General features: G+C 41.5%; 1 protein-coding gene across 2 annotated transcripts in view; it reads left to right on the top strand.

Moving 5' to 3' along the window:
* The first annotated feature begins 8318 nt into the window (after window positions 1–8318).
* The window catches only part of SOBP (sine oculis binding protein homolog), a 291131-nt gene continuing 272974 nt past the window's right edge, over window positions 8319–26475 (top strand). The window contains exons 1-2 of one of the 2 annotated variants that reach the window (XM_073675804.1): window positions 8319–8817; window positions 9795–9851. In XM_073675804.1, coding sequence (XP_073531905.1) covers window positions 8722–8817; window positions 9795–9851 — 153 coding nt within the window. In that variant the 5' untranslated portion in view covers window positions 8319–8721. The remainder of the gene's footprint in view (window positions 8818–9794; window positions 9852–26475) is intronic. The other variant, XM_073675805.1, reaches the window with a different exon arrangement.

A 26475-nucleotide genomic window follows, 5' to 3' on the forward strand; every position in this document is an offset into this window, starting at 1 on the left:
AGCCATTTACTCTAATGGATAGGTCTGTTGGGGATTTTGAGTGGGATTGGGAAAAGATGATGAATTTTGTTTTATCCATGTTAAGTTTTAGAAATCTAGCAGAAATGAAGGACAAGATAGCAGACAGACATTGTGGGATTTTGGTTAGTAAGGAAGTGATATCGGGTCCAGAGTGGTAGATCTATGTTTCGTCGGTATAGAGATGATACTGAAAGCTGTGGGACTACTGTATATTAGCTGTCCAGGCCAAAAGTATAGATGGAGAAGAGCAGGGGTCCTAGAACTGAACCTTGGGGGACACCGACAGATAGAGGGCGAGATGAGGAGGCGGTGTGTGAGTGGGAAACGCTGAATGTCCAGTCTGTTAGGTATGAAGAGATCCAAGTTAGGGCCAAGTCTGTGATGCCAAGAGATGAGAGAATCTATAGAATGAGGGAATGGTCCACGGTGTCAAAAGCAGAGGGCAGGTCCAGGAGAAGGAGGAAAGAGTAGTGTCGCTTGGATTTGGCGGTTAGTAGGTCATTGGTGACTTTAGTCAGGGCAGTTTCAGTAGAGTGATTCAGTTGGAAGCCAGATTGTAAGCAGTCAAAGAGGGAGCAGGAGGAGAGGTGGGAGGATGTTCAAGATGGACTTGTTGTTCCAGTAGCTTTGAGGCAAACGGGAGAAATTATATGGGGCGATAGTTGGACACAGAGGCTGGGTCAAGGGAGGGCTTTTTGAAGATAATTGTGATGGAGGCATGTTTGAAGCATGAGGGGAAAACACCAGTTGTTAGTGATAGGTTGAAGAGATGGGTTAGGGTTGTAATGAAGACTGTGGTGAGGTTTGGGATGAGGTGGGATGAGATCGGGTCAAGTGTACCGATGGTGAGAGGTGATTTTGAGAGTAGGGATGAAATTTGATCTTCTGTAATGGTGGAGAAGCTGTTTTTGGAGGAGTAGGGCTGAGTGGTTGTGAGGAGGGGCTGTAGGCCAAAGCGTTCTCTGATGTTATTGATCTTCTGCTTGAAGAATGAGGCAAATAATAATAATAATAATCTTTATTTTTATATAGTGCTAACATATTCCGCAGCGCTTTACATACATTATCATTGCTCTCCCCATCGGGGCTCACAATCTAGATTCCCTATAAGTATGTCTTTGGAGAACCCGGGGGAAACCCATGCAAACACGGGGAGAACATACAAACTCCTTGCAGATGTTGTCCTTGGTGGGATTTGAACCCAGGACCCCAGCGCTGCAAGGCTGCAGTGCTAACCACTGCGCCACCGTGCTGCCCAGACATCAGCTGAGATGAGTGGAGAGGGAGGAGGTGTTGAGGAACGGAGGAGAGAATTGAAAGTGTTGAATAGCTGTTTAGGGTTGTGAGACAGTGAGGATATGAGAGATGAGAAGTATGTTTGTTTTGCTGCAGTGAGTGTGGACTTGAAAGTGGCAAGGGATTGTTTGAATGTGATGAAGTGCTCGTTGAAATTAGATCTTTTCCATCTCTGCTCAGCAACCCTGGAAGCCTGCCTCAGTTCTTTAGTCAGGCTGGTGTGCCAGAGTTGCCTGTTGATTATGCGAGCTTTGGTATGTGTGATTGGGGCCAACGCATTGAGAGCTACAGCTGTTGTGGTGTTATATAAAGCAGCAGCATCTGCATTGTGTAAGGAGCCTATGTCTGCAAGAGGGAGAAGAGACTCAGTAAGTGAGTGTAAATCAAGGTGTTTGAGATTTCTGCGAGGGTGTGCAAATTTGTGGAGTGGGGATTGTGCACAAGGAGAGGGAAGAAAATGTAAGTTGTGATAAGACAGAGGGAGAGGTGAGTTACAGATGCAGCATAGGCAGGTGAAGATGAGGTCCAGTGTGTGGCTGTCTTTGTGAGCGGCTGCAGAAGATCATTGAGCAAGGCCAAAGGAGGAAGTGAGAGACAGAAGCTTAGAGACAGCTGAGTGGGAAGTGTCAATGGGGATGTTGAAGTCACCCATGATGATAGCGGGGATGTCAGCGGAAAGGAAGTGAAGTATCCAGGTGGTGAAGTGGTCGAAGAAGGTGGTGGCTGGCCCTGGGGGGAGGTAAATGACAGCCAGTTGGAGGTTGTAAGGAGAGTAGATGCGCACAGAGTGCACCTCAAAAGAAGGGAGAGTAACAGAGGGTGGCAGTGGAATTTGGGTGAAGGAGCAGTTATCTGGCAGGAGAAAACCAACTCCTCCAACATTCTTATTGCTAGGGTGGGGGGTGTGGAGAGGTGGAATCCACCATAAGAAAGTGCAACTGGAGAGGCTGTGTCAGAGGGGGTGAGCCAGGTTTAGGTGATGCAGAGGAAGGAAAGTTTGTTAGTAATGAAAAGATGGATGTAGGAAAGTTTGTTGCAGACAGAGCGAGCGTTCCATAGAGCTTCTGTTAGTGGAACTGGGAAAGCGGAGGCTGGGTGAATGGGTATGAGGTTAGAAAAGTTGCGGAAATTTGTACTAGATCGTGGGTGGGAGGTAAAAGTGACTGTGGGGATGTGGTGAGGAGGACAAGGATTTTGAGAGATATGGGCGGCAGTGAGGAGGAGCAGATTGTATCTCCTGGGCCTCACAACGGGTGTCTCTGGTAAGATGCATAGGATCTCCTCCAGACACCTCACGTTTCCTCTGGTCAGGTGAGTAGAGTATGACTAGGATAATGTCGATGGATGAAACAAGTTCCAGACGTACTAGGATCATCTCTGCATCAGTGTCCTTAAGGCCCAAAGTAACAGTATTGCCAACAATAATGGACTATAAATTATCACTGGGCTTCTTCTCTAGTCCACCCACAAGCAAAACAGTTGGAGAGGAAATAGGTGACTGGAGTGAGAGGATGTTCTTTTTGTTGGGGCAGGACGGGCTGGCATCGCACATATAAATCAAAAGCAGGCCTAGAGGTGGGCAATGGAGCCGGACCCCCTGAGGGGTAGGTTGGCATAAGTGAAAGTGTTGGGTATCAGCTTATCCCATTTTCAGCATGCAACCAAAAGGCTTCCTCGGGTGTTCAATTGGCAACATAGCAATCTGCAATCTGGGCTGAATCCTTGGGCTACTGGTCCATAACTAACTGTTGCACTCCCATAGGGTAAATGCAAAAGTTTGTCTTTAATCTTCAGGTCTACAAAGGTAGAATTGGATAATCCTTTGATCCACTGATGGAGGTTGGTTTTCAGCCCATCTGCCACATCAGAGTAGCAGTTGTTAGGTCCAAGTCAAAATATTTTGCAGTATACTTCCAGTGTGAAATTAAATTTCCATATCAAGGCCTGTTTAATGGCCTCATAATCTCCATCCCTGTCTCAGGAGATAGTGGCAAACACTTCCAGGGCTTTGCTTCAAAGTGGCAAGCAAGAGTCCATTACACATACCATAACAACTGTGGTTGCTGTTGGTACCCTCTGGTTCATGCAATGCTGAAACCAGATCCATGGCTTGATATTTTGGGTTGATATTGGTCACTGGCTTTGGTACAACATTCTATTCGTGCTTGACATCATCCTCGACCAAAGCACGGATAAAGATCTCTTTGTATTTATCCATCTTACCAATACCTCTACAGAATGGCGGATCAACACATGATTCTCTTGCTGCTTATAAGTAGCTGCCATGTAAACAGTTACTTGCCTAATGAAACATAGGAAAGAAAAACAAGAAAGGATGAGACAACATTGCATGTATTTTCAGGTAGTTTTTCCAAAATTCTCCTACCCATTAAACAGAAAATAAATTGGACAAGCCCCGGATGAGGAACGGATGGCATCTGTGTTCTATCTGTTTTTTTCCATGGACCCATTGACTTGCATTGACAAAATTGATGCATAGCTTAAAATTAGAAACTGTATGTCTATGTTTCTTTTGTGGATACTTAGTCTGCAAAACAACACAGACATGTTACCAGCCCCATAAATAATAATGAGTACATGTCATGTTCTAGCAGTCAAAAAACACAAATACAACACATACATTAAACAAGTCTGAATGATACTTAAGCCAAATTCATCATCCCTATGTATGCAACTGTATGTTATATAATTTTATATTGTAGCCTTTGGCTTGCATCAATTTCAACCTATAAACAATTGATAAATCAACTGTGGTTACAGATCCGCTTCACTAGTGCTTTCTGAGCCATCTGTGTACATAGTGAGAGAAATGTCAACCAAGTAGTGTGTGTGGGGTGACTGTGGAGGCATCATGCTGTGTCAGGGTCTGCGGGGACGCTATACTGTAGGGGGGGGGGGCCATAAGGGTATTATATTATTTGAGGAACTGTGGGAGATCATACTGTGTGGGAGGTTGTGGGGGCATAATACTGTGTGGGGGGACTGTGATGGTAACATACTCTGTGTGTGGCCACTGTGGGAGAATGATACTGTGTTGACGTCACTATGGGGTGCTAATGTGTGTGAAGGAACTTTGGGGACATCATACTGTGAGGGTTATTGTGTTGACATCATTGTCATGGCTCGGTTTGGGAATTTGGTCCGCTAATCGGTTGTTGCATAGTCTGTTCCTCTGTCAGCTAAGCTATTGCCTTTTCTCAGTCCAAATGCTGATGGTTCCAATTGTCTTTGTTCCACCTTCTTGGCTTGCTCCTCTCCAGGTGTTTTCCATTTTCCCATTTTTGGTCTGCCCTATGACATTCTGGGTTGGGTGTTATATGTTCACCCTTCACTGCACTACCTTGCTGGCTATTCCTCTAGGTAGACTTGGGTTTAGGAGTTCCAGCCCTTCAGTTAAGGGGTTTACCTTGCATGGTAAATACCAGTTGAATTCCTACAGTGAATCTATTTGTTTCCCTTCCCAGTTCCTCCTCCTTTCACCTCTTTAGGTTTCTGGGAGGTTATTCTTGTTCCGTTTTTGGCTCTCCTTAACACACCACTCCAGCGTTTTTTTTATTGCATTGCTGGAGTGGTTCTTTATATGTAAGTCCCCTTCCTCCTGTCTGATACTCACCTTTCGGCGTTTTCATGTTTTTTTGCCGCTACTCCCGTCGGTCTCTGGTGAAAAGTGACCTGTCTGCAGCTCCAGTGTTTCATGGAGCTGTGCAGAGGTCACTTCTCAATACAAGACTATAAGAGCCTCGTTCTAGCTCTCATAGACTTACATTGAGACATTTTGATGTAGCCTCTGACTTCCAGCCAGTCAGAACCTACTGTCACAAGATGGCGCCGCAGGACTGAAGCGGCCCTGAAAACGGGGAAGACGCCAGAGGGTGAGTATATGACTGGGGGCAGGGGGCTTACACTTAAAGGACCACTCCTGCACTGAAAATAAAACCCCTCTGAAGTGGTGCTCTAACTTTCTCCTTCTATCTTATATGAACTTGTTTTAATTTTCTCACCCTGGATTTTAGTATCTTCCTGCACATTTTCCTCTCCTCTTAATGGCAGTGTGTTGCGGCCTTCCATCTGGTTCCTCAGGAGGCATGAGAAATCCTTTGATGGCCTTTTAGGGAGCCAGGTCCGAGGTGGTATTTTTAAGTTGTGCAGTTAGGGTCTTCTAGTCTGTACAGGGACCAGTTGGATGTGGGTGTGGTGTCTCCCTGTAGTAGGTCTTCGCTTTTTCTGTTACCTGTGAGTGAGTGTGTTACGCTCATAACTATCATACGATATTGGAGATCACTGTTGGAACCTCATGATTTGTGTGTGAGAAATTTGGTGACATAGGGACTGTAGGGGCAATTATATTTTGTTTGTTGAGAGTTACTGTGGGGGCATCTTACTGTGTTGGAAGTATTGTGGCATCATCAAATTGTGTTGGATCACTGTGGCTGTACCATACTTTGTTGATGGCACTTGGGCAGCATCATACTTTGTTGGGGGCACTGTGGAGTCATCATACTATGTATATGGGGGATAATGTGAGGGAAGATTATGAAGTGGTTTTATATTGTGTGGAGAGGGGGCATTTTTGTGGGTATCAAACTATGAGGGCCATGAAAGGGGAATTCACTAGGGACACAATTACGGTATATTTGCTCCAATTCATGTGCTCTCTCTTTAAATGTTGGGAGGTATGCCCTTCTGTGACTGAGCCTTTATGTCATTACCCCACCTATTCCTCTGAATATTTAAACATTTTTTTTAGGGATAGGGGTCAATTAAGACTCTTATTGTGGAATGTCATAATTTCTATGAATACCCCATGATCATGGCTTTGATCATATTTGTAGATCCATTACTTATTGACATAGACAATATCAGCAACTTGCCTCCTGATTGTTACATAGCAGCCTACAACAGGCATTGGTTTGCTACACATTATACCAGACTTATTACATTATGTATTTTTTTTTATCACTAACAGGCAATTAAATGTGGATTTTTGTTCCTGTCTAATAATTAGTACATCATACTGCCTACATCTAGATACTGAATATACTGTAATTACTACACTCTGAGTACCAGTGTCCATTGTAAGAGACTACTGGGTGTTTTTTTCATCACTTACAGCATTTAAATGGGTTTATAGAATAACACAAAATAATAGCGCTGCATTCAGATTTTTACATTTTCACAATTACTACTTTTATAGCTTAAAGCCGAGAAAACGTATTAAATATATCCGTTTAGCCTCTTGGCTAATTTGATGCTTCTCGGCAAAAGCTGCTGCTATAGTGACAGGGATATGGCCCCATCTCTTGTCGCCCCCTCCATCTCACTGCTCACTGGCTGGAATGAACATCACCCTGGACATTGCCTTATCATCCTCCTCATCAATGGCAGTGTGACGGAGGAGCTTGGTATGCTCATCACGTCTACTCATCACTCCCTCCTCTATATCCAGCTGTCACATTGAGCAAGGGAAGGCAGCTTGCCCTACTCTCATCTTGCTCTGATAGGTGACTCCAGCTTTTGTATCAGTCTGAGATTAAACAACATTAGGAAGTGGAGAAATGTCTTAAAGAATACGTCTGCAATACAGTCAAACTGGCACATAATAACAGAATAGATACCCAGACCACATAAGTTCAAGGAAAAGTGCAGCTATTTCCAATCATGGTTAAATAGATAGTGTTTAAATAGTCTAGACCTTAAGACGTTTCTGTCTAAAGTTTTCCTACCAATTATGTAAATTGTTGTCCATGCACCTGGTGGACAATCTAATGACATTTCATATCACGATTACAATTTTTTTAAAATTTCTATTCTTAATAGATATAAATGTATGTGTTGTGAACATCATTACTCACTCATCTCCTTTTTACATTTCCACTCCAGTAAATAAAGGAATTGTTTAACCAAACTGTAAACATATACTTTTTGCCTAAAGTATATATTGTAACCCTCGTTCCAGCAGTGGATGCCCATAAACCTATTTCTCTTTATTACGTTTTCCCCTACCTAATGTTTTATAAATAGGAAGCTTTTTATTGGTAATGGTCTCTCTATGTAATACACTTGTATTGTCTCACTTTATTATTTGTTTATTTGTACACATTATGGAAGATAATGGCAAAATATAGATAAACAAAACATATTTACAAATATTGTATCAAATGAGTTTTCATTTATAACCAATTATAGCAGCTACAGAAAATGAACCAATTTTTTGTGTGTTTCTATCAAAACTAATGTTACTTTACTTATATGACAGGATAAAAACTACAAGAAAAGAACACATATGAGCATATACCCTATAGCAAGTAAATCAGTAACAGTACATGTAATTAACATGGAGTACTTATTATTATTATTTATTATTATAGCGCCATTTATTCCATGGCGCTTTACATGTGAAAAGGGGTATACATAGCAAATACTCTTACAATAATCTTGAACAAAACAAGTCAGCGACTCGTCCAGGAGAAGAGAGGACCACTTAGTTAAATAACATGTCAATAACATAGGGAACTTAGTTAAATAACATGTCAATAACATAGGGTACTTAGTTTTTCTCGGGTCTTTTCTATGAAATGGCCACAGTGTGAACGTGCTCTTACACTTTGCATGTATACCAGCTTATAGTCTGGCTCAGTTTTTTGGTTTTGCTTTTACATACTAGGATGTAGCAAAAGCAAGTTGTCAAGTGAAACTGCTTTATTTTAAGGCAGCATGTTACCATTGTACATAAAGGGTGCATCCTTAAAGACACTTACAGTAGTGCATGCCTGATGTAGAAACCAAGCAGTCTTGAAAGCTTCCTATTTGTCATCACCTTTTCAGTTAGCCATAAGGTATCAGCTACTGAGAAGTTTTAATCTTTATCTTTACTAGGGGGATAATGAGACATAGCGTGGCTCCATCCATGCACATCATCCAGATGTGTCTAGCACTAGTTGGAGAATAAGGGGGCAGAGGATAAGATTTTGGCAGCTGTGAGCTCCTCCTTCTCTCCCAGCTTGGGAGGTAGTAACCCCCTCTGCTGTTCCACACAAGGAGCTTTCTCTGTGTTTCTCTCCTCCCTCTCTTTCACGTACAGTCACAGAAACATACACACACACAGAGAGACAGCACTACACACTCACACACACCCACTCACACATACACAAAGCAACAAGCGCAAGCTTGAGAGGATTAATGCAGACAGAGCCAAAGGCAGAAGATGGCTGACCTGACAGCAGGGCACTCTCAGCCCAGCAGCCTGGCATCCCCAAGCCCTCCCTCCTCACAAAATCCCTGACGTCTTTCACCTCTAGATAGCCACTCCACTTTCCTGCTCCACCATCCTACAAATACGCTTTCATACACGCAGCCATTTCATCAGCGCAAACTATAGAAAAAATGGCAGAAATGGAAAAAGAGGGGAGACCACCGGAAAATAAAAGAAGCAGAAAGCCTGCACACCCTGTGAAGAGAGAGATCAACGAGGAGATGAAGGTAAAGGGCTGCTGCTTTGTCAGGGTATCTTCCCCATGGTATCATAATGTAGAGGTGCCTGTCATTTTGAGCAGAATGCATTGAATGTCTCAGCCCCGCCTCCCTCCTGGGTTCAAGACTCATTCACACACTCAAGTCTTGTCAATTGACCAGCCGTCATTGTGTGTCACTGAAGCTGACACTTTAAATTGACTGCATGGTGCTGTGTGCATTGCACTGCGTATGCTCCTGCGGTCACGCAGCTCTAATGACTGCACACCTCACCTACACACCATAGTAAATCCAGAATTCCCAGTCCAACTGCCATGACATCTTCGGTTTATTGACATAAGAGTTAAAACATCTAAGACGAGAGTTTTCCTTACCTGCTTTTAGCTAGAGTGTGCTTTCTATAGATGAAGCATGCCTCACTTTTCAGCAGCTGCGTCTTCTAGAGTTAGGTGTACTACTCCCAAATTGCTTATCCTCTCTTGAGTGTTTTTTTTGGTTCTATAATATATAGTGTTTGTGTACTTGTGTAAGACAAACCCCAGGGGAGCATGTTGTGTTCAGTAGTCCCGCACAACCATGGCCACCCAGATGTTCTGCAGAGGTTGCTTTCAATCTGGTCCTTCGGATGCTGCACTACAAAGAAAGCCAAACCACAATAGAAATCTTCTTATAAAGTCATTGGGACCCAAAAGTACTCAAGTTTAAAAATAGTTACTTTTTCTAAAGAAGGAGCTTCCTTTAGAAGAAATGTGCACGTTTGTGGAGGCGGTGAACAGTTATTGCAGTTGATATTTTTCACACACCGCTCACTGCTAATACACCATCTGATACTACACAATAATTCATCTCTCTGAGCCCACCTTTGCAGACCACGAGGCCCAGCTTCAATTTCTAGACTTACATATCTGTCTTACCTGATTGAAAATCTATGTAACTTTCTGATGGCAAATTTCCATTCCAAATCAGTGATCCTTGGTATTTTTCAGTTTTCAGGTTGCACATCGTCTAAAGTGGACAGGCATTTCTCCACATCAACTCAGAGGGTCTGTTTTATTTTTCTGAATACAAAACATAAACTATAATTGAAATGGTTAATTGCCTTCCTGCACCCCCCCCCCCTACCCCACCACCAACCCCCCCTCCTTTCAGGGCTGCCTAAATCTATCACATTGTCATTGGCTGCTCAAAGCCATCGCTTAATGTGATCTATATGGATTGCAGCTTTTAACATAGGTTCTAGAATTACAAATTAGCTAATTTTAATCAAAACATGTGAAATGTTATCCTGGCTGGATATAAAGGCTGACTGTGCTGGATCCTCTGGGTTTGTTTTGTTTATTTTGGCTGCAGGCTCTCTCAGTGGTTTGGGAGATAGTTGTTCTTCATAGCAGATGTTTGTCTGAACGAGTGGGGATGAAACAAAAACAACATTGTAAGGGGGAAAATTACACTATTTTTAACTGATACTTTAGTATTGAGGACTAAACCTTATAATGGCTTTAGACTTTCCTTCTACTTTACTGTTACTTTTCATCAGGGTACTTCAACTTTTAGTATCCTTTGATGAGAAGTTTGACATCTTTTCCTTTTATTTGCGGCACAACATTTATGGAGGGGGATTATCAACCTGTTTAATTGTTTGATTTTTATTCAAACATTACTTTGTATTCCAAAGTAAAGTAGAGAGTATTTTATACACGTCTTACATTCTCCTCCAAGGAATAATCACTAAAAGTGTTATTTAGATTATTCTTATTCTTATCTATGTCTGAGAAAGCTGAGTGACTATCAGTATGGCTGCCATGACAGAGGGTATATCTAGAGTATGGACACCACAAAACAGAAAATGTGTAGAAAACGCCATAACTTGGCAGATTTTGTATTCGAGATTCTGGAAAAGCTGTGTGACAACTTCAGTGGTAAAAGCTGCCATATTGGTTGTCAACCAGATTTCCTCAAAGCAGATATTATTGTATTAGGAAATAGGTATACAGCATATTATCTTATTGTTTAGGGGTAAATTCTTTAAAGTTCATAACTTTTCCAGTACATTGATTTAGAAAACATTATTTTAGCCCACTTTAGGCAAGAACTCCACAGCAAGATGAAGTTGCACATGAATGGCCATAGAATTGTGCTGCGGAATATGTTGACGCTATAGAAGTAAAATTGTTATTAGCGACAATTGTCGCCTATGGAGGAAAAAATTGTATAGAACCTTGTAATTATCTCAAAAATTCCAGAATTTTTGTGCTCGCTGTAAGGGGGCTTGAAAGTTTTCTTCTCAGACCTGAAGTTGTATTGGAACCACAATTTAAAAATGATTCGCCCATGACATCATGTTGCAGTGTAGCCCTTGCCTTGCTGTAAGAGGACCACAGACATGCTCATGTTTAACTTTTCCCTGGGTCCCTGAATACAGTACACATATAGTGGCAAAATGGTAAAATAAGTTTGATACAAAATGTCAAGAAGGACACAATGTGCTCTTGTGTAGTTTCATATCTGTAATATTCTAACAGCCTGGCTATGTTTCCCTTCATCTGAGCAGCTTTCATCTGGACTAGTGTAAAATAAGCCCTGGTAAGTAATCACTGCAGAGCAGAAAGAAAGGAATGTATACAGCAATAGACGGTCTAAGCTGTAAAAACTGAAACATGAGCACTGGCCACAGATCGGGTATCAAGGCTTTAAGGTAGGGGAAATGAAAGAAATGAAGGAGAGGGAAACACGAGAGTGGGAATGGAAAAGTCAGCTTGGAAAGTAAAGGGGTAGGAGGAGGCCCTCCTCAGGGAAATTTGGCCCAGGGATTAGGGAATTTTATCATGGTGTACAGTGACCTACTCATGTTTCAAACCACATTGGATTGAATTGCCTCTCCCTGCTAACAGAAGAAAAAGAACTGGTGTGCACACTGATTCCCTGTCTACCTCCTCACAATTATAAAAGGCTATTCTGCTGTGGGTTTTTTTATTAACCCTTTCAAAGTCTTTCCAGCAGAGAATGAGTTAATTGATAGCTATCAGTAGGTCCAGACATTCTCATCCATATCATTGATACTGACAAATAACTGGCAAATAATATAATGTAACTCTCGGCTTATGCAATTCAGGCTCTAAACTGCAGCTGCCCATGTTTTTTTTACAGAACTAGCGGGAGTCTGTGAGGCTTTGTGAAGTAGTTCTAGTCCCCTATTAGCTTGTACCAGTCTTCTGCTAGTAACTTTTCCTGGTATAAGGAATATACAGTGAGCTTCTTCTAAATTGTGAACTCTATCCACCGTTTTGAGGCTGTTTTTGCACGTTTAATAGCCAAAAGAGAAGGGGATCTTAAAGGGAACCTGTCAGCTGACTCATGCCATCCAAACCATGGGAAGCGCGAATCAGAAACTGGAGCCTGCATTAGAAACATCTCAACGTTTCAGAGAAAAACATAGTTGAAAGTGCGATTGTCGGTGGGGTGACTAGTCCAAGTGGTAGGTCCCCACTGGCTTCTCCCTACTCTCGCATCTACACTAAGAGGTTGCTCCCTACACACACATAAGGAGAGTCCAGACCAGGGGAGAAGCTGGCGAGGACATGCCTCTTGGACTAGTGACCTCATCCATAGCCGTGCTTTCAAATCTGCATTGTTTCAGAATAAAGCATAGATGGTGGTAATGCAGGAGTCCATTTTTGAATCATGTTGCCCGGGCAACATGAATCAACTGAAAGGTTCCCTTTAAGATCCTCTTCTGCTTTTGGCTATTAAAGCACCACTCCAGCATTTTTTTTATTTCAGTGCTGGAGTGGTGTTACTAATGTAAGTTCCCTGTCTGTAGTCTTATACTTACCTGCCGATATCTTTAGCTGTTCCCGGCGCTGCTTCAGTCCTTGTGACCGCAACTTCTGACTGACCGGAAGTTAGAGGTAATTGTCATAAGCTCACAATGCAAGTCTATGAGAACCCTCTTCTGGCTTTCATAGACTTACATTGAGTTGGGACTTCCAGCTCAACCAGCAAATACTTGAGCGATCCAGCAGGTCACAAACTGCTGGGCACTGAATGGAGCGGCGCTGATAAACGATGAAGACGGCGACTGGTAAGTATATTACTAGGGGCAGGGAACTTAGATTAGTAGCACCACTCCAGTGCTGCAATAAAAAAATGCTGGAGTGGTGCTTTAAAAATATGCGAAATCAGCTTCAAAACTATGAACACAGTACTGGAATGATACATTATAATAAGTTTAGAAGGAGCGTACTGTATATATCTTATACCAGGAAAAGTTACTAACAGAAGACTCATATCAGATGACAGGTTGCCTTTAAAGTAAATTTGCACCGTTCTGTACAATTTTTCTATTTTCTGCTATGAAGAATTTCTGTAGTTATGGTGCGACCCTATGATATCAGTAACTCTTTTGCTCTCATTAGCTTTGCTCGGCTTTACTCTAGGGAGACAAGGTTGAGCCACTACAGTTGCACTTGTGTTTAGTAGAGCAAAACCAACAAGGGAAGCAGTGGTCAGAAGATAGGAAATTATACAGAATATTATCTATTTACATTAAACGGAAGTAAACTATAAAGGAAAATTGTATACTTCTGATTTTATTACACCAACTCTGCGTTTTAATTGCCAAAAAGTATATGTCAAAATTGCACCAAGTGAAAACAGACTTAAAAGAGTATTATCATCTTATAAAATGAAGTCATATCACTTAAGCCCTCAAAATCAAGCGGGTGCACTGCTGTAATAGCACTGACTGCGTCCTTTTCTTTCTCTGCTCGTTGGTGGTGCTGGCAACCTGGCTGAATTTATAAAATACACTTCACCCCAGAGGTCCGACCCCCTCCAATCATAAAGCAATGGCATATCTGCACACTACATCTTTTTTTTATGCAAATCCGCTTCAAAATTCACCTGAAAAAGCCCTTAAAAATTCTAAAAAAGAACATGTGCACTTCAATGTCAAAACGACTTGCTGCTCATATGTTTAGTGTTTTGAGGTTTTTTTTAACTGCTCCAGTCTTCGAAAGCCATGAAGTGGTGAAAAGAAGAGACCTGACCATTCTTCAGGCAGCTTATTATTATTTATTATTTATTATTTATTATGCTTTGTTTATATACAGGTGCATCTCACTAAATTAGAATATCATCAAAAAGTTAATTTATTTCAGTTCTTCAATACAAAAAGTGAAACTCATGTATTATATAGAGTCATTACAAACAGAGTGATCTATTTCAAGTGTTTATTTCTGTTAATGTTAATGATTATGGCTTACAGCCAATGAAAACACAAAAGTCATTATCTCAGTAAATTAGAATACTTTATAACAACAGCTTAAAAAATGTTTTTAAAATCGGAAATGTTGACCTACTGAAATGTATGTTCAGTAAATGCACTCAATACTTGGTCGGGCTCCTTTTGCATCAATTACTGCATCAATGCGGCGTGGCATGGAGGCGATCAGCCTGTGGCACTGCTGAGGTGTTCTGGAAGGCCAGGTTGCTTTGATAGCAGCCTTCATCTCGTCTCCATTGTTGGGTCTGGTGTCTCTCATCTTCCTCTTGACAATACCCCATAGATCCTCTATGGGGTTCAGGTCAGCCAAGTTTGCTGGCCAATGAAGCACAGTGATACTGTTGTTTGTAAACCAGGTATTGGTACTTTTGGCAGTGTGGACAGGTGCCAAGTCCTGCTGGAGAATGAAATTTCCATCTCCAAAAAGCTTGTCGGCAGAGGGAAGCATGAAGTGCTCTAAAATTTCCTGGTAGACGGCTGCGCTGACTTTGGTCTTGATAAAACACAGTGGACCTACACTAGCAGATGACATGGCTCCCCAAACCATCACTGATTGTGGAAACTTCACACTAGACCTCAAGCAGCTTGGATTGTGTGCCTCTCCACTCTTCCTCCAGACTCTGGGACCTTGATTTCCAAATGAAAATTGGAATTCTGGGACCTTGTGGAGTGTGTCAATGACTGCCTTCTGGACATCTGTCAAGTCAGCAGTCTCCCCCATGATTGTGGAGCCCACTGAAACAGACTAAGGGACTTTTTTAAACGCTTAGGAAGCCTTTGCAGGTGTTTTTTGTTAATTATTTTCATTTACTGATATAATGACTTTTGTGTTTTCATTGACTGTAATCCATAATCATCAACATTAACAGAAATAAACACTTGAAATAGATCACTCTGTTTGTAATGACTCTATATAACATATGAGTTTCACTTTTTGTATTGAAGAACTGAGATAAATTAACTTTTAAATGCTATTCAAATTTAGTGAGATGCACCTGTAGTGCCATTATTTTCCACAGCGCTTTACAGACATCATCATCTCTGTCCCCAGTGGGGCTCACGATCTAAATTCCTTATCAGTATGTCTATTTCATTGTGTTTTTCACCATCCTAAGGTTAACTTCAGATGAGCGATGAACTTTGTGGAGCAGTCAAGTCCACACATTTTGGATGTGACTGGTGCCATGTGCTCAATTGCTTAACAGAGTGGTTCAGGAGCTACTTACTATTTCCATGCGCTAATCTGCTCCATTGTAGGGACCTGACTAGCGCATGCTACCTTTTGTTTCGACAATCATGTGGGAAATTACCCATATGCACTAGCATATAGGCTAAGATTATTCGGTGTACGGACACGGAACAAAATAAGCTCATGTCTACGTGGCTTAAAGGGGTTTTCCCATGAACAAAAGTACATTTTAATCAATAGTTCTTGGAATAATAATAATTTCCACAATTGGATGTGTTTAAATAAAATGTTCCTGTGCTGAGATAATCTTATAAATGTGCCCCTGCTGTACTGCGTAATGGCTGTGTCTGACCGTACAGGAACATGGTCTGATCATACCACAGTTCCTGGACAGGGGAGGAAGCAAAAGAGTATACAGACAGGACAGCAGGGGATCACAGCTGATTCTTTTTGTGAGATAATGCATGTCCCTGCCTATTTTACTTCAAAGAAAGAATCATTTGTGATCCCCTGCTGTAATGTCTGTATACTTTTTTCTCCCCCCTGCCCAGGAGCTGTAGTATGATCAGACCATGTTCCTGTATGGTCAGACACGGCCATTACACAGTACACAGCAGGGGCACATTTATAAGATTATCTCAGCACAGGAACATTTTATTTAACACATCCAATTGTGGAAGTTATTATTATTCCAAGATCTATTGATTACAATGAACTTTTGTTTGGGGGAAAACCCCTTTAAGTGTGAGAAAGTATAAGCGCCCTCCCATATCCAGTTTGAAAAATTGCCTCTTTTCCATCTGACATGGCAGTTTCACTCTGATTAGACACTTGTTGCCTTTTCAGACTGATGGATATTATGTTTCATTAGCTTATCATTTATGTAATGTACATGACAGTTGTAGCAAATATAAATGTGATACAATACAACTCTGTGTTCAAAAAGTGCATGACTCCGCATAGTTTCCTCATATTATATTTCAATTGGAGAATCATAAAAAATATGTTTACCTTACAGTGACCTTTATCACATTTCTCCCCATCAGCTATCTCATGCAGCCCCTGTTGCTTTCTTTTACTCCTAATAGCAGTCACATAATTGGGAGACATTTTTGACATACATGGGTTAGTTTTTATAATTCGGTCTCTGAGATCTCACTGTAAAAGCAATCTGTATAATATTTTTATACATTTGGGCAATAGGAAGCAAGGGTATATAGAAACCCCAAGCAAAGAATACTGAATGGTACTTCTTAAATTGTGCCATACAGTAATCAACATCACAAGGTAAATGTTGCTGGAACAAAAATTTACTTCTTTGTTTCCCAAATAAAATTGTGCTGTGCCAAGGATAAAGAGTAATTGTATAATTCATTTTCACCTACTAGGTACAATATTTACTTTTGGTTATTCTTCAAATAGTTATTCTCAAAATCATAAGGTAGTCTCATAATTTTGTACACATATACTTATTCAGTTGTGCTAATACAACTAATTTTTAAATTTGTTTTGCCCATCACAACCCAAAGGCTGAAAGGAGAGATATTCTTAAGGATGGAGCTGTAAACCAAGGTTTAGAGGAGTTGAGTTGTTTGTTGCCTGCTGCTGAGAGACCAGTGATGTGAAACTGCAAATGCAGCTCTATTGATGCATATGGCAGAGGATTATCTTCCACCATATGCATCAACAGAGCAGCAGTTTGACATCATTGTGAGCAGCACGCAACAAACACAGGTCTATACTGTGGAGAAGGACAAACACAGGCAACAAACATAGCTCTATGCCATTGTTGAGGAGTGCAGGAGAGTTGAGCTGTGCTAGAATCAGCTAAGAATGTAAAACCACACTGCTGCTATACTGATAGAGAGGGCAGAAGATAAAATCAGTCAAGCAGGGTACTGTATAGGAGCAGAGATTTCACAGAGGCATTAGGTGAATTCTGCACTTAGATTAGCTTGACAATAACTCACAGAGGTAGGGCTTGTCAGAAGTAGACAGAAGAGGGATAGTTCTGCAGCACTGAGGAGAAGCAAGTGCTGCTCAGAAATGTAGTTTTAGCAGATAAGAATAGGACCACCCTTTAGCTATTTGAAGCTGGATACACAAAGGGGCAGATATAGATGAAAAAGACACAAAGTAAAAGAAAAAACTTCATATATGGCTTAGTCTGCATATTAACAATATGCATTCGCTGTGCTTTATGAAAAATCACGTGATTCTGGGAACAACCCTTTAGATTTGATAATATAGAAAATTTGTTTGGCTGTATGTAATAGATATAAACATATTTAACTTGTCCTATGTATTATAATGCCAGATCTCCATCCCATACCTATGAAAAAATAGATGTTTTGCATTGCTGATTAAGCCTGTGGCTTCATGGCGATCTTGGCCATGGTATAGGTCACATGGCCAAAGTTTGGTCTGTATCGCTGCTACATTTCAGCATATTGTAAATGAATGGGGTCACTGTTTGTGACTCGCCAGGTACTGCAATAAAAACAAGCAAGTCAAAAATCCCACTGGTTCTGACTTTTGTGACTTGGTTGTTGTGGTTGCGCTTCCTTGCAAGTCTCAATGCTACCACATTATACTGCATTGTAGCAGCGGCACAGAACGATCTTTGACAGCACGACCTGAGGCCAAAGTCACTGTGTAGCGCCAACCTTAACCTTTACATATATAAAATTTGACACAATATGGTAAAATGCACTGAACTCACAATACTATACAGTCAGTAAATGTGAGCCCATTAGTTGTCCCATTGAATCATATGCAAAAAATTCTATTAACCAGATCCTTAAAGGGGTATTCTCATCTTTTATATTTATGGCCATGGGATATGACAAATATATGATAAATGTGGATTTCACTACTGGGATCCACGTTTATCTCTATAACAGGGCCCTGTAATGCAGAGGAGAAGCTCTCTCTATACTCTTCTATGGGAGCTTCAAAAATAGCTGCGCTAATAGGGGTCATAATAAAAAATCTCTGTACAGTTCCTCTCCGGTAAATCTCTATGTAAAGATCTGTAACACCCGGTCAGGAGTGGCATTGGACTTTATATTAATGATCGGTGCAGGTCCCAGAGGTCTGACCCCAATCACTGATGAAGTTGCGCCATTTGTCATAACATCATCTTGCCAGACTATTTTTTAAATTGCACATGTGGTTTTTCTGATGTTTATTGTGCACTTTTCGTTGTTTTTTGAGCCAATGCAAAGAATTCTTTCTAAAAAAAAAAACGGGGGAAATATGAAAGAAGTGCCTATACCTCTTTCAGCTTGATTTATCTTTTTCTCAAAAATTGGATCAGATGATGCCTGGATGATTTTTCTGTAGCTTCGCTTCATTAAAAAGAGAACAACCTTACAATAAAAGCTATAAACACAAAATCAGGAATTTGAGACATAAAACTGTCATTTGTTGTGTTTGTCAAATGTAACTGATGGCATATGTACAGTATGTGTAGTAAATCAGCGAGACATGAACACGGTATCCTATTCATAAAATATGAGATTATTTATCAACACTCTGCTCCCGCTGAATGCGCTCGTACCATTGGCTGTAAGACATATTGAGCCCACTGGAGTGTATTAATTCAATAGACACAGCTCTCATAGCCTGGAAAATGCTCTGGGCAATTTCATTTGCAGCTTAAAGATAATGGGGGCTATGGTTCAGAAATGGTGGTCTTTTCACTACAGGACGGTAAATTAGGGCACGGATTTACATACTACTAGCCTGATTATAGGAGCAGGTCTAGGAAACAATATGTTCTTTGCCAGCTTGTACATCAGTCAAAGATGATGAGAAGGAGCTACAGGCTGCAAGCTGGATATTCTAACTTGCGGAAACTCCTATTTTAAAGATAATATGAAATCGGACTCATTTCTTAATATTTATAGCATTCGTTTGCTGTCCTACGAATCTCTGCTTTGTGCTTGTGAATTGCTGTAGGTTAGTATCTGTCGTAATGATATGTCACTGTTGTTGCCAACATTTTGGCATTTTAGCTGCAGAAAATGTTGCTAGAATGTGGAACAGTAGTTAACATCTCGTATCACAGTATGTTATTATCCAGTGCATTCAATCATAGACACCTATACATATAGGATAACTGCTAAAAAACAAACGTAAAAGGTTGTAAAGATGTAAATACGATATTCAGAAAAAACATTGACTTTCTTCATTTTTTTAATTGAGTTGCCCGAATTCCTCATTAATTACGTTTATGTCCCAAAACACTCGGCTGAAATCTCTGTATAATATTTTATATAAAATGGCCATGTGAACTTGTCACATGACAATTTACTGTGATCGATGTTCATACAGCACCAGATCTACAGTGTCCTTCCTTACCCTTGCTCTTTACTCAACATATCCCGAGATATATGGCATGAGATGACCAGCTATTGACCATGATTTTGTGATATTCTGTCATGAGAGGTCTATGCTATGTTTATCTGTGTGTTGCAACCCAGTGGTTGGGTCCTGGACTGCAGTCTCTCAAGGGTTTTGTTAGCATGTTGCGATACTGAGCATGAAAAGGCATTTATAGGAATATATATAAACCATGGCCCACTTCATCAAAGTTCAAGATTCACGGTGGCTCAGTGGTTAGCATTGTTGCTTTGCAGCACTGGTGTCCTGGGTTCAAATCCCAACAAGGACAATATTTGCAGGAGTTTGTATGTTCTCCCTGTGTTTGCGTGGGTTACCTCTGGGTTCTATGGTTTCTGCCCACAAACCGGTTCCTCCCAGGGAATTTAGATTGTGAGCCATAATGGGGACAGCAAGGACAATATCTGTAAAGCGTTGTGGAATATGATGGTGTTATTGAAGTATTAGTGTTGAGCAAATATGCTAGGATAAGGCGTTATCCGAGCACGCTTGTGTGCTAACCGAGGTTCTTCGGCGTGCTCGAAAAATATGTTCATGTCACCGCGGCTGCATGTCTCGCAACTGTTAGGCAATCCCTGCATGTGTTGCGACTGTCTAACAAACAGGCAATCCCTGCATGTGTTCTGGCTGTCTAACAAATAGGCAATCCCTGCATGTGTTCTGGTTGTCTAACAAATAGGCAATCCCTGCATGTGTTGTGGCTGTCTAACAGCCACGAGACACGCGGCGACGCAAACATATTTTTCGAGCATGCCGAAGACACTTGGTTAGCACCTGAGCATGCTTGGATAACGCCTTATCCGAGCATGTTAGCTCAACACTAATAAGTACTCATAATAAATAAATAATAATAATATGTCAAAAATGTGGTGTAAAAGTTTTGAAAAGTGGCTGAATTTTGGTGCAACTTGGAATTGGGGCGGGACGCCACAGCTCCTCTAATTCATAATGAGACTGGAGTGAGATTTCTGGTGTAGGGCACAGAGGCGCACATCACTCGTCAGACGCTCCAGATTCATGAAGAGGTGTGCACCTCTTCATGAATCAAGAACGTCTGACTCCACCACACCCCCTCATCAAGACCGGCAAGATGAATCAGGGCCTATATCTGCAAATGTGAGACACATGGAAAATCATTCCTGTGATTGCAGAAACCATGTAATGAGTATTTGTGCAACAATCAGCATGATATTAAATATTGCAAATATGATAATAAATATTATATTTCTAGCGTGACCCTGTTGACCAATTTAGGGCCATATTGAAGACTTAGGCCATGTTTCCATCTAGCAAAAATACTGTGTTTTGTAGGTGCGTGGTTTTTTTTGTGCTTCATTTATTTGTCCAAGCAAAGCAGATGTGATTTTACAAAAAATCATGCCCCCTGTGCATCTTAAGAAACTATTGAATTGTGTTTTTTATGGTTTTTTTATAGTCTTCAATGGTGAGCCTAAGAAAAATGCATGTAAAAAATAAATGAAGTACAGAATAAAACCTTTTTATTCTAAAAGAAAAATGCATTATAAAACACTTTCAAATCTACAACAAAAACACATCAAATAGAGAGGAAATTGCAGCAAAAATGCAGCAAAAATGCCATAATCAGTGATTATTGCTATTACACATTATGTGCGGGCACCTGCAGAAAACATGCAGGTAGCAGTCATATTACATGTGAACACAGCCTAACACTGGCAGCTATCAATAACTGTCACTGTTAAGTGTATTTCTGGTCTCTTTGTTAAAATCCTTGTTTTTGTCCAGATGTTTGACGCTAAGAAGTAATTAATAAGCCGCAGTTTTATCAGGATTACTTGCTTTTAAAGGGATGTTTTCTGAGTGCTTTCTCCCTATGGCCTTCAGAATGTGTTTCCAGTGGGTGTTCACTTTGAAATAGCTACTACACATCATTTTCCCTCACTGAACCTGTCATTTGTCTCCCCCCTCACTCCCTCTGTCTCCAGCTCACTTTTCTTTCTGCTCAGCTTGTTAATGCAGTATGAACTTATTATCTTTTATGGTCTCATTCCTTTTCTTTATATTTTAATAGTGAAAGTAAAATTGATGTCTTATTATAAAATGTCATCATTACTAGCAGTATATATTGTATAAATCAATTACCTGATTTCTGTCTATAAATGGAGCGGGCACTGTGTTGTAGCGGGCATCATTATGAAGATGGCTGCTATTCGGTGATTTCGAATTCCCAGAAAAAAGCCTGTACAGTTAATAGCAGAATTCAAATAAAAATCATTAAACGTATTAATGTTGGCAATTAGTTTCAAAACTGTGCAATCTTTTAGTTTTATTTGATTTTGATATTTCAGAGTAGGGCATTATTTGGTGAGTTTCACACTTACTGTGTACACTGTACACTCAGAAGGGGCAACACCTCGAAACTTGTGTCTGAAAATTGAGATTCTTGTTTGGCTTTTATCCTAAGTCATATGGCAAGGCTCATTAAACGGCCGATATTTACTTTAAGGCTGGGGTCACACGAGTGAATAACACGGCCGAGTGCTATGCGATAAAACATTGCATAGCACTCAGCCCAGTGTTATTCTATGGGGCAGTGCAAATCAGCGATTATTTTCTCATGGCGATTCGTCATGAGAGAACAATGGCAGCATGCTGCGATAGTCAGCGAGACTCGGCTCACTCACACTCATACAAGTCTATGGGTGCGAGTGATACATTGGACTGCACTCGGATGTCATCCCAGTGCAGTCCGATATACGCCGAGTCAGGCCATGGAGGATATGGAGAAATTACTTTCTCCGTCTCCTCCGCACCTGTGCTGTGATTCTCTCATGCGAGATGATCGGAGCACAGTAGCATGACACTCGGCTCATGCTCGCTCGGGTCATTAGTATATCGCATCCCATGCTCTCGGATCGGATGCCATATGCTGGTATGATTCCAGCCTTAGGGTTGATACTTCCAATACTCAGCATTAAAGTTCAATTACTATTCCTTTCTGAAGAGGTCATTTGCATATTTAATTTCTCAGAGTAACATAGCATGGCCTATAAGTCTCCTTACACTGGTATGTCACGCATGTCAATCTCCACAAGTATTTAACAGACCTCTGTTACATACAGGGACTCTACAGAATGTGTAAGTGAATATAGTACAGTTATTGAGGATCTGGCACTAGATTTCTCAACAGATCTAAGAGAGGCATTTAGTAATTTATGCACTTTGCATTGTGATATCTGGTGATACATCCTCTGTAAATCCAAGGACTCACGTGTCATATCTTCTTTGATTGGAGTTCTTCACTTTTTTCCCATATGAGCCCAACCGGACAAACACTACTTTCAGCTGTGGCTTGCATCTGTTGAGTTTGCTGCTCAGACATTTTTGGCTCCTTTTACAGCATGATCCCTACCTTTTCCAAAGCTACACAAACTTCCATCATGCTAATGCCCTCAATTCTATGCCTGTTGCTGCTAATCTACCACTATTTCTGTACCTGCTGTATTCCACAGTGCTTGCAAACACTGTATTTCAGAAATTATTATGTCATAACTACAGTGACACACTTATAAAAGTGCCACACCGAGATCACCCTAAAAGCAGAAATGCCAGATAATGCTCCTAAAATAATAATATCAAATAAATAGTGCTCTATTTTGTACCACAGACATGAACAGTGCATCGCAACCCTGTAAACCCCCCCTTTGTGTCACAAAGTATTAGTGCCATCTGTTGTGCCCCAAGCAATAATAGTGCCCACACATAGAAATAATGATCTTCTCAGTGCTAAAAAACATTAATATAAGCACCACACAGTAATAGTCGTTCATATAATTATAACGTCTACCTTTGTTCTGCCCCCAAAACAGCAATATTTACCACTTTTGCGCTCGCTTCACAGTAAAAATTCCAACTTTGTGCCTCCTACAAAGTGATAATGCCTCCTTTGTGGCCTGTAGGGGATTCACTCTCTCTGGTAGGCATTAGGCCTTAGGTAGCAATCACACAGGCAATGCAGTTTTGATCCAAACACGTGCAATTTTTATTGCTTTTCACAGGTTGCACAGCACGAAAACAAACCCATAATCATAAATTCCTAGCCTTGTCCAGGCTCTAACTAAACAAGCTGGCTACTCGTACACAGCTGAGCTAGAACCCGCCGTGTCAAAATAAAACAGCTATTGTCCATAGCAATCACTGATACTTGTGTTTCTCTGCACTTGGTCTGTGCAGAGTCTTCTTAATGAGGGATTCTGGCTTTCTAACACTTTTTAGCTCCAAGACACATCCAGTCTGGTCATCTTCCCTGAGCTGACACATTTGCCTCTGTTACATCCAGCAGACTGACTGACTCTCCAGTCACTCCACTCAGAGAGACTCTGGCATATTTCTCTCTCAGCTAGAGCTCATATCTTGGCTGGTTCACGCAATGAATCTACTTCCTGCTTCTTAAAGAAAGCATACAGGTGCTTCTAATCAAACGCTGCAGAGCTGGGATTTAACCCTGTCCTTCCATCTACGCTACAATTCACCCCCCCCTTCCTGCCCAAAGCCGAGGACTAGGCACCATCTGCCTACCCACAGTGCCAACAGGGGGTCACTCTACCAAAACTGGTGATTGGCTCCCAGCTCCTGGGGAACACTATTCACACATTTCAGATAGGGCTCTGCTATCTACAGACTGCAGTCAGTCCAGTACTACATGCAACCTCACCACACAAGTACCATACTGTTCTACAGACACGCAGCCTCATACAGTGCACACTGCACTACCAATGTTGACACATCATAAGGTTGCAAACTCATTTCATACAGTCCTATACACTGTACACAGTCCTACACACCCTGTGTACATCACCGCACATCATGTGTACATCACCATACATCATGTGACCTTGTCACCACATATCATGTGACCTTGTCATTACAGCCGACCCCTGGCGGCATACTGGACTACTGGGTGCTACCACTTCAGTCCACGAGCCCCATGGCATGCAACAAGTCCTTGACCAATCCCACGTCGTGGAACATGACACCACAATCTGTGCATTTGTCAACCTGGGCGATGGGATAGTTCCTGGTATCTCCACGGACACACCTTACCCCCCAGGGACTAGCACATGGAGGAGTGTGGCCCATTCCAGGGTCACCAAACTCCGTGAGTCTTGTCACTTGGACACCGTTCCACAGCCACCTGGCACTCCTGAGGTCCTTTGTCAGAATGAGGAACAGCACTGTAGGCAGGGTAGTAAAGTAGGAGTTGTGCCAGCCTATGCTGTAATCCACTGGCCCCCAACATTGCAGACCCCGATTCTCCGCCTCACAACTCCACTTAAAGCGATGGCTCCCATCAGCTGCACAGCAATGCCATGGCACCGAGGCAATGTCACATTCCGGACAGACAGCTCCTTCATGCTTTTAGACTGCGTCTGCAACGCTGTAGTTGCCTTTATCCAGACATCCATTCCTTACACTGCTATTGCCTGTGCTCTCTGGGATTTCATGCCCACATCCGCCATCAATTATAGGGATTCACTCTCTCTGGTAGACATTAGGCCTTAAGTAGCGTTCACACAGGCAATGCAGTTTTGGTCCAAACACGTGCAGTTTTTATTGCTTTCCACAGGTTCCCCAGTGCAAAAAAAATCATAAATCCCTAGCCTTACACAGGTGCTAACTAAACAGAACAGACCCTAGCCACTCATATATGGATGAGCTAGCCCCAGCTTGGTCAAACAAAACAGCTATTGTCCACAGCAACCACTGATACTTGCGGATCTCTGCACACGGTCTGTACAGACTCTTCTCAGAGAGGGATTCTGGCTTTCCAAAACTTTTGAGCTCCAAGACACATCAAGTCTAGTGAGCTTCCCTGGGCTAGCACATTTACCTCTGCTACATCCAGCAGACTGACTGACTCCTCAGTCACTCCATTCAGAGAGCGAGGCCGGTACATCTCTCTCAGCTACAGCTCACATCTTGGCTGGTTTACCCAATGAATCTTCTTCCTGCTTCTTAGAGAAACCATGCAGGCACTTCTAATCAAACACGGCAGAGCTGGGATTTTACCCTGTTCTTCCCAGTTATGCTACAGGCCCTAGAAAATCATAGCGATGCACAGTTTTTGTAGGGATCCAAAAGGTCTCGTTATTATTGATTTTGAGCAGAAAGGGGGCATTAATGGTAATAAAACCCATTTTTCCCTATGATAGAAAAAGAGTGCTCCTGGTAGCAAAATAGTGTTCAAGTTAGTAAAATAGTGCCCACACGTAGAAAAATAGTGCCCCCTAATAAAAGATATTCCCCCCCAGAAGAACATAGTACCCCTTTTTTATCCCAAAAAATATACAAGTTGTACTGACCTTACTTCATTTCCACTGTGGAATGTGCAGTTGCATGATACAGTGATGTAATTGAAACATCTGTTCCGGGACACTATGCCTCTCTGCTACATAACCGGATACCAATATTGAAAATTGTCTAGCATTTTGCATTTGCAGCTGATATCCAAAACTTTCTCCCTGTTTATAGACCACTATTTTAGCAACTTTTAGACCTAAAGCCTAAAGTGACACGTGGCCTAGTGAAATGCAAGGCAGTGCTCCCTTCTCTGCTGTAGGTTTCAACTCTATTCATGTGTAGGGGATGGGGATAAAGTTAAAAGTGAAACTCATTCTAGAATTCAGGGTATCAGGCCAAAAGTCCGATGCTCCGGATTCCCAATGGACCCTCTTTTGGGGATGAAGGCCCCAAGAAATTGCTATATGTAAGAGCAACATATTATAGCCTAAGATCTCACCCACAATTG

The sequence above is a fragment of the Phyllobates terribilis genome, unplaced genomic scaffold (genome assembly GCF_046119375.1).
Source record: "Phyllobates terribilis strain yellow unplaced genomic scaffold, ASM4611937v1 Scaffold_3__8_contigs__length_932513732, whole genome shotgun sequence".
Lineage (NCBI taxonomy): Eukaryota > Metazoa > Chordata > Amphibia > Anura > Dendrobatidae > Phyllobates > Phyllobates terribilis.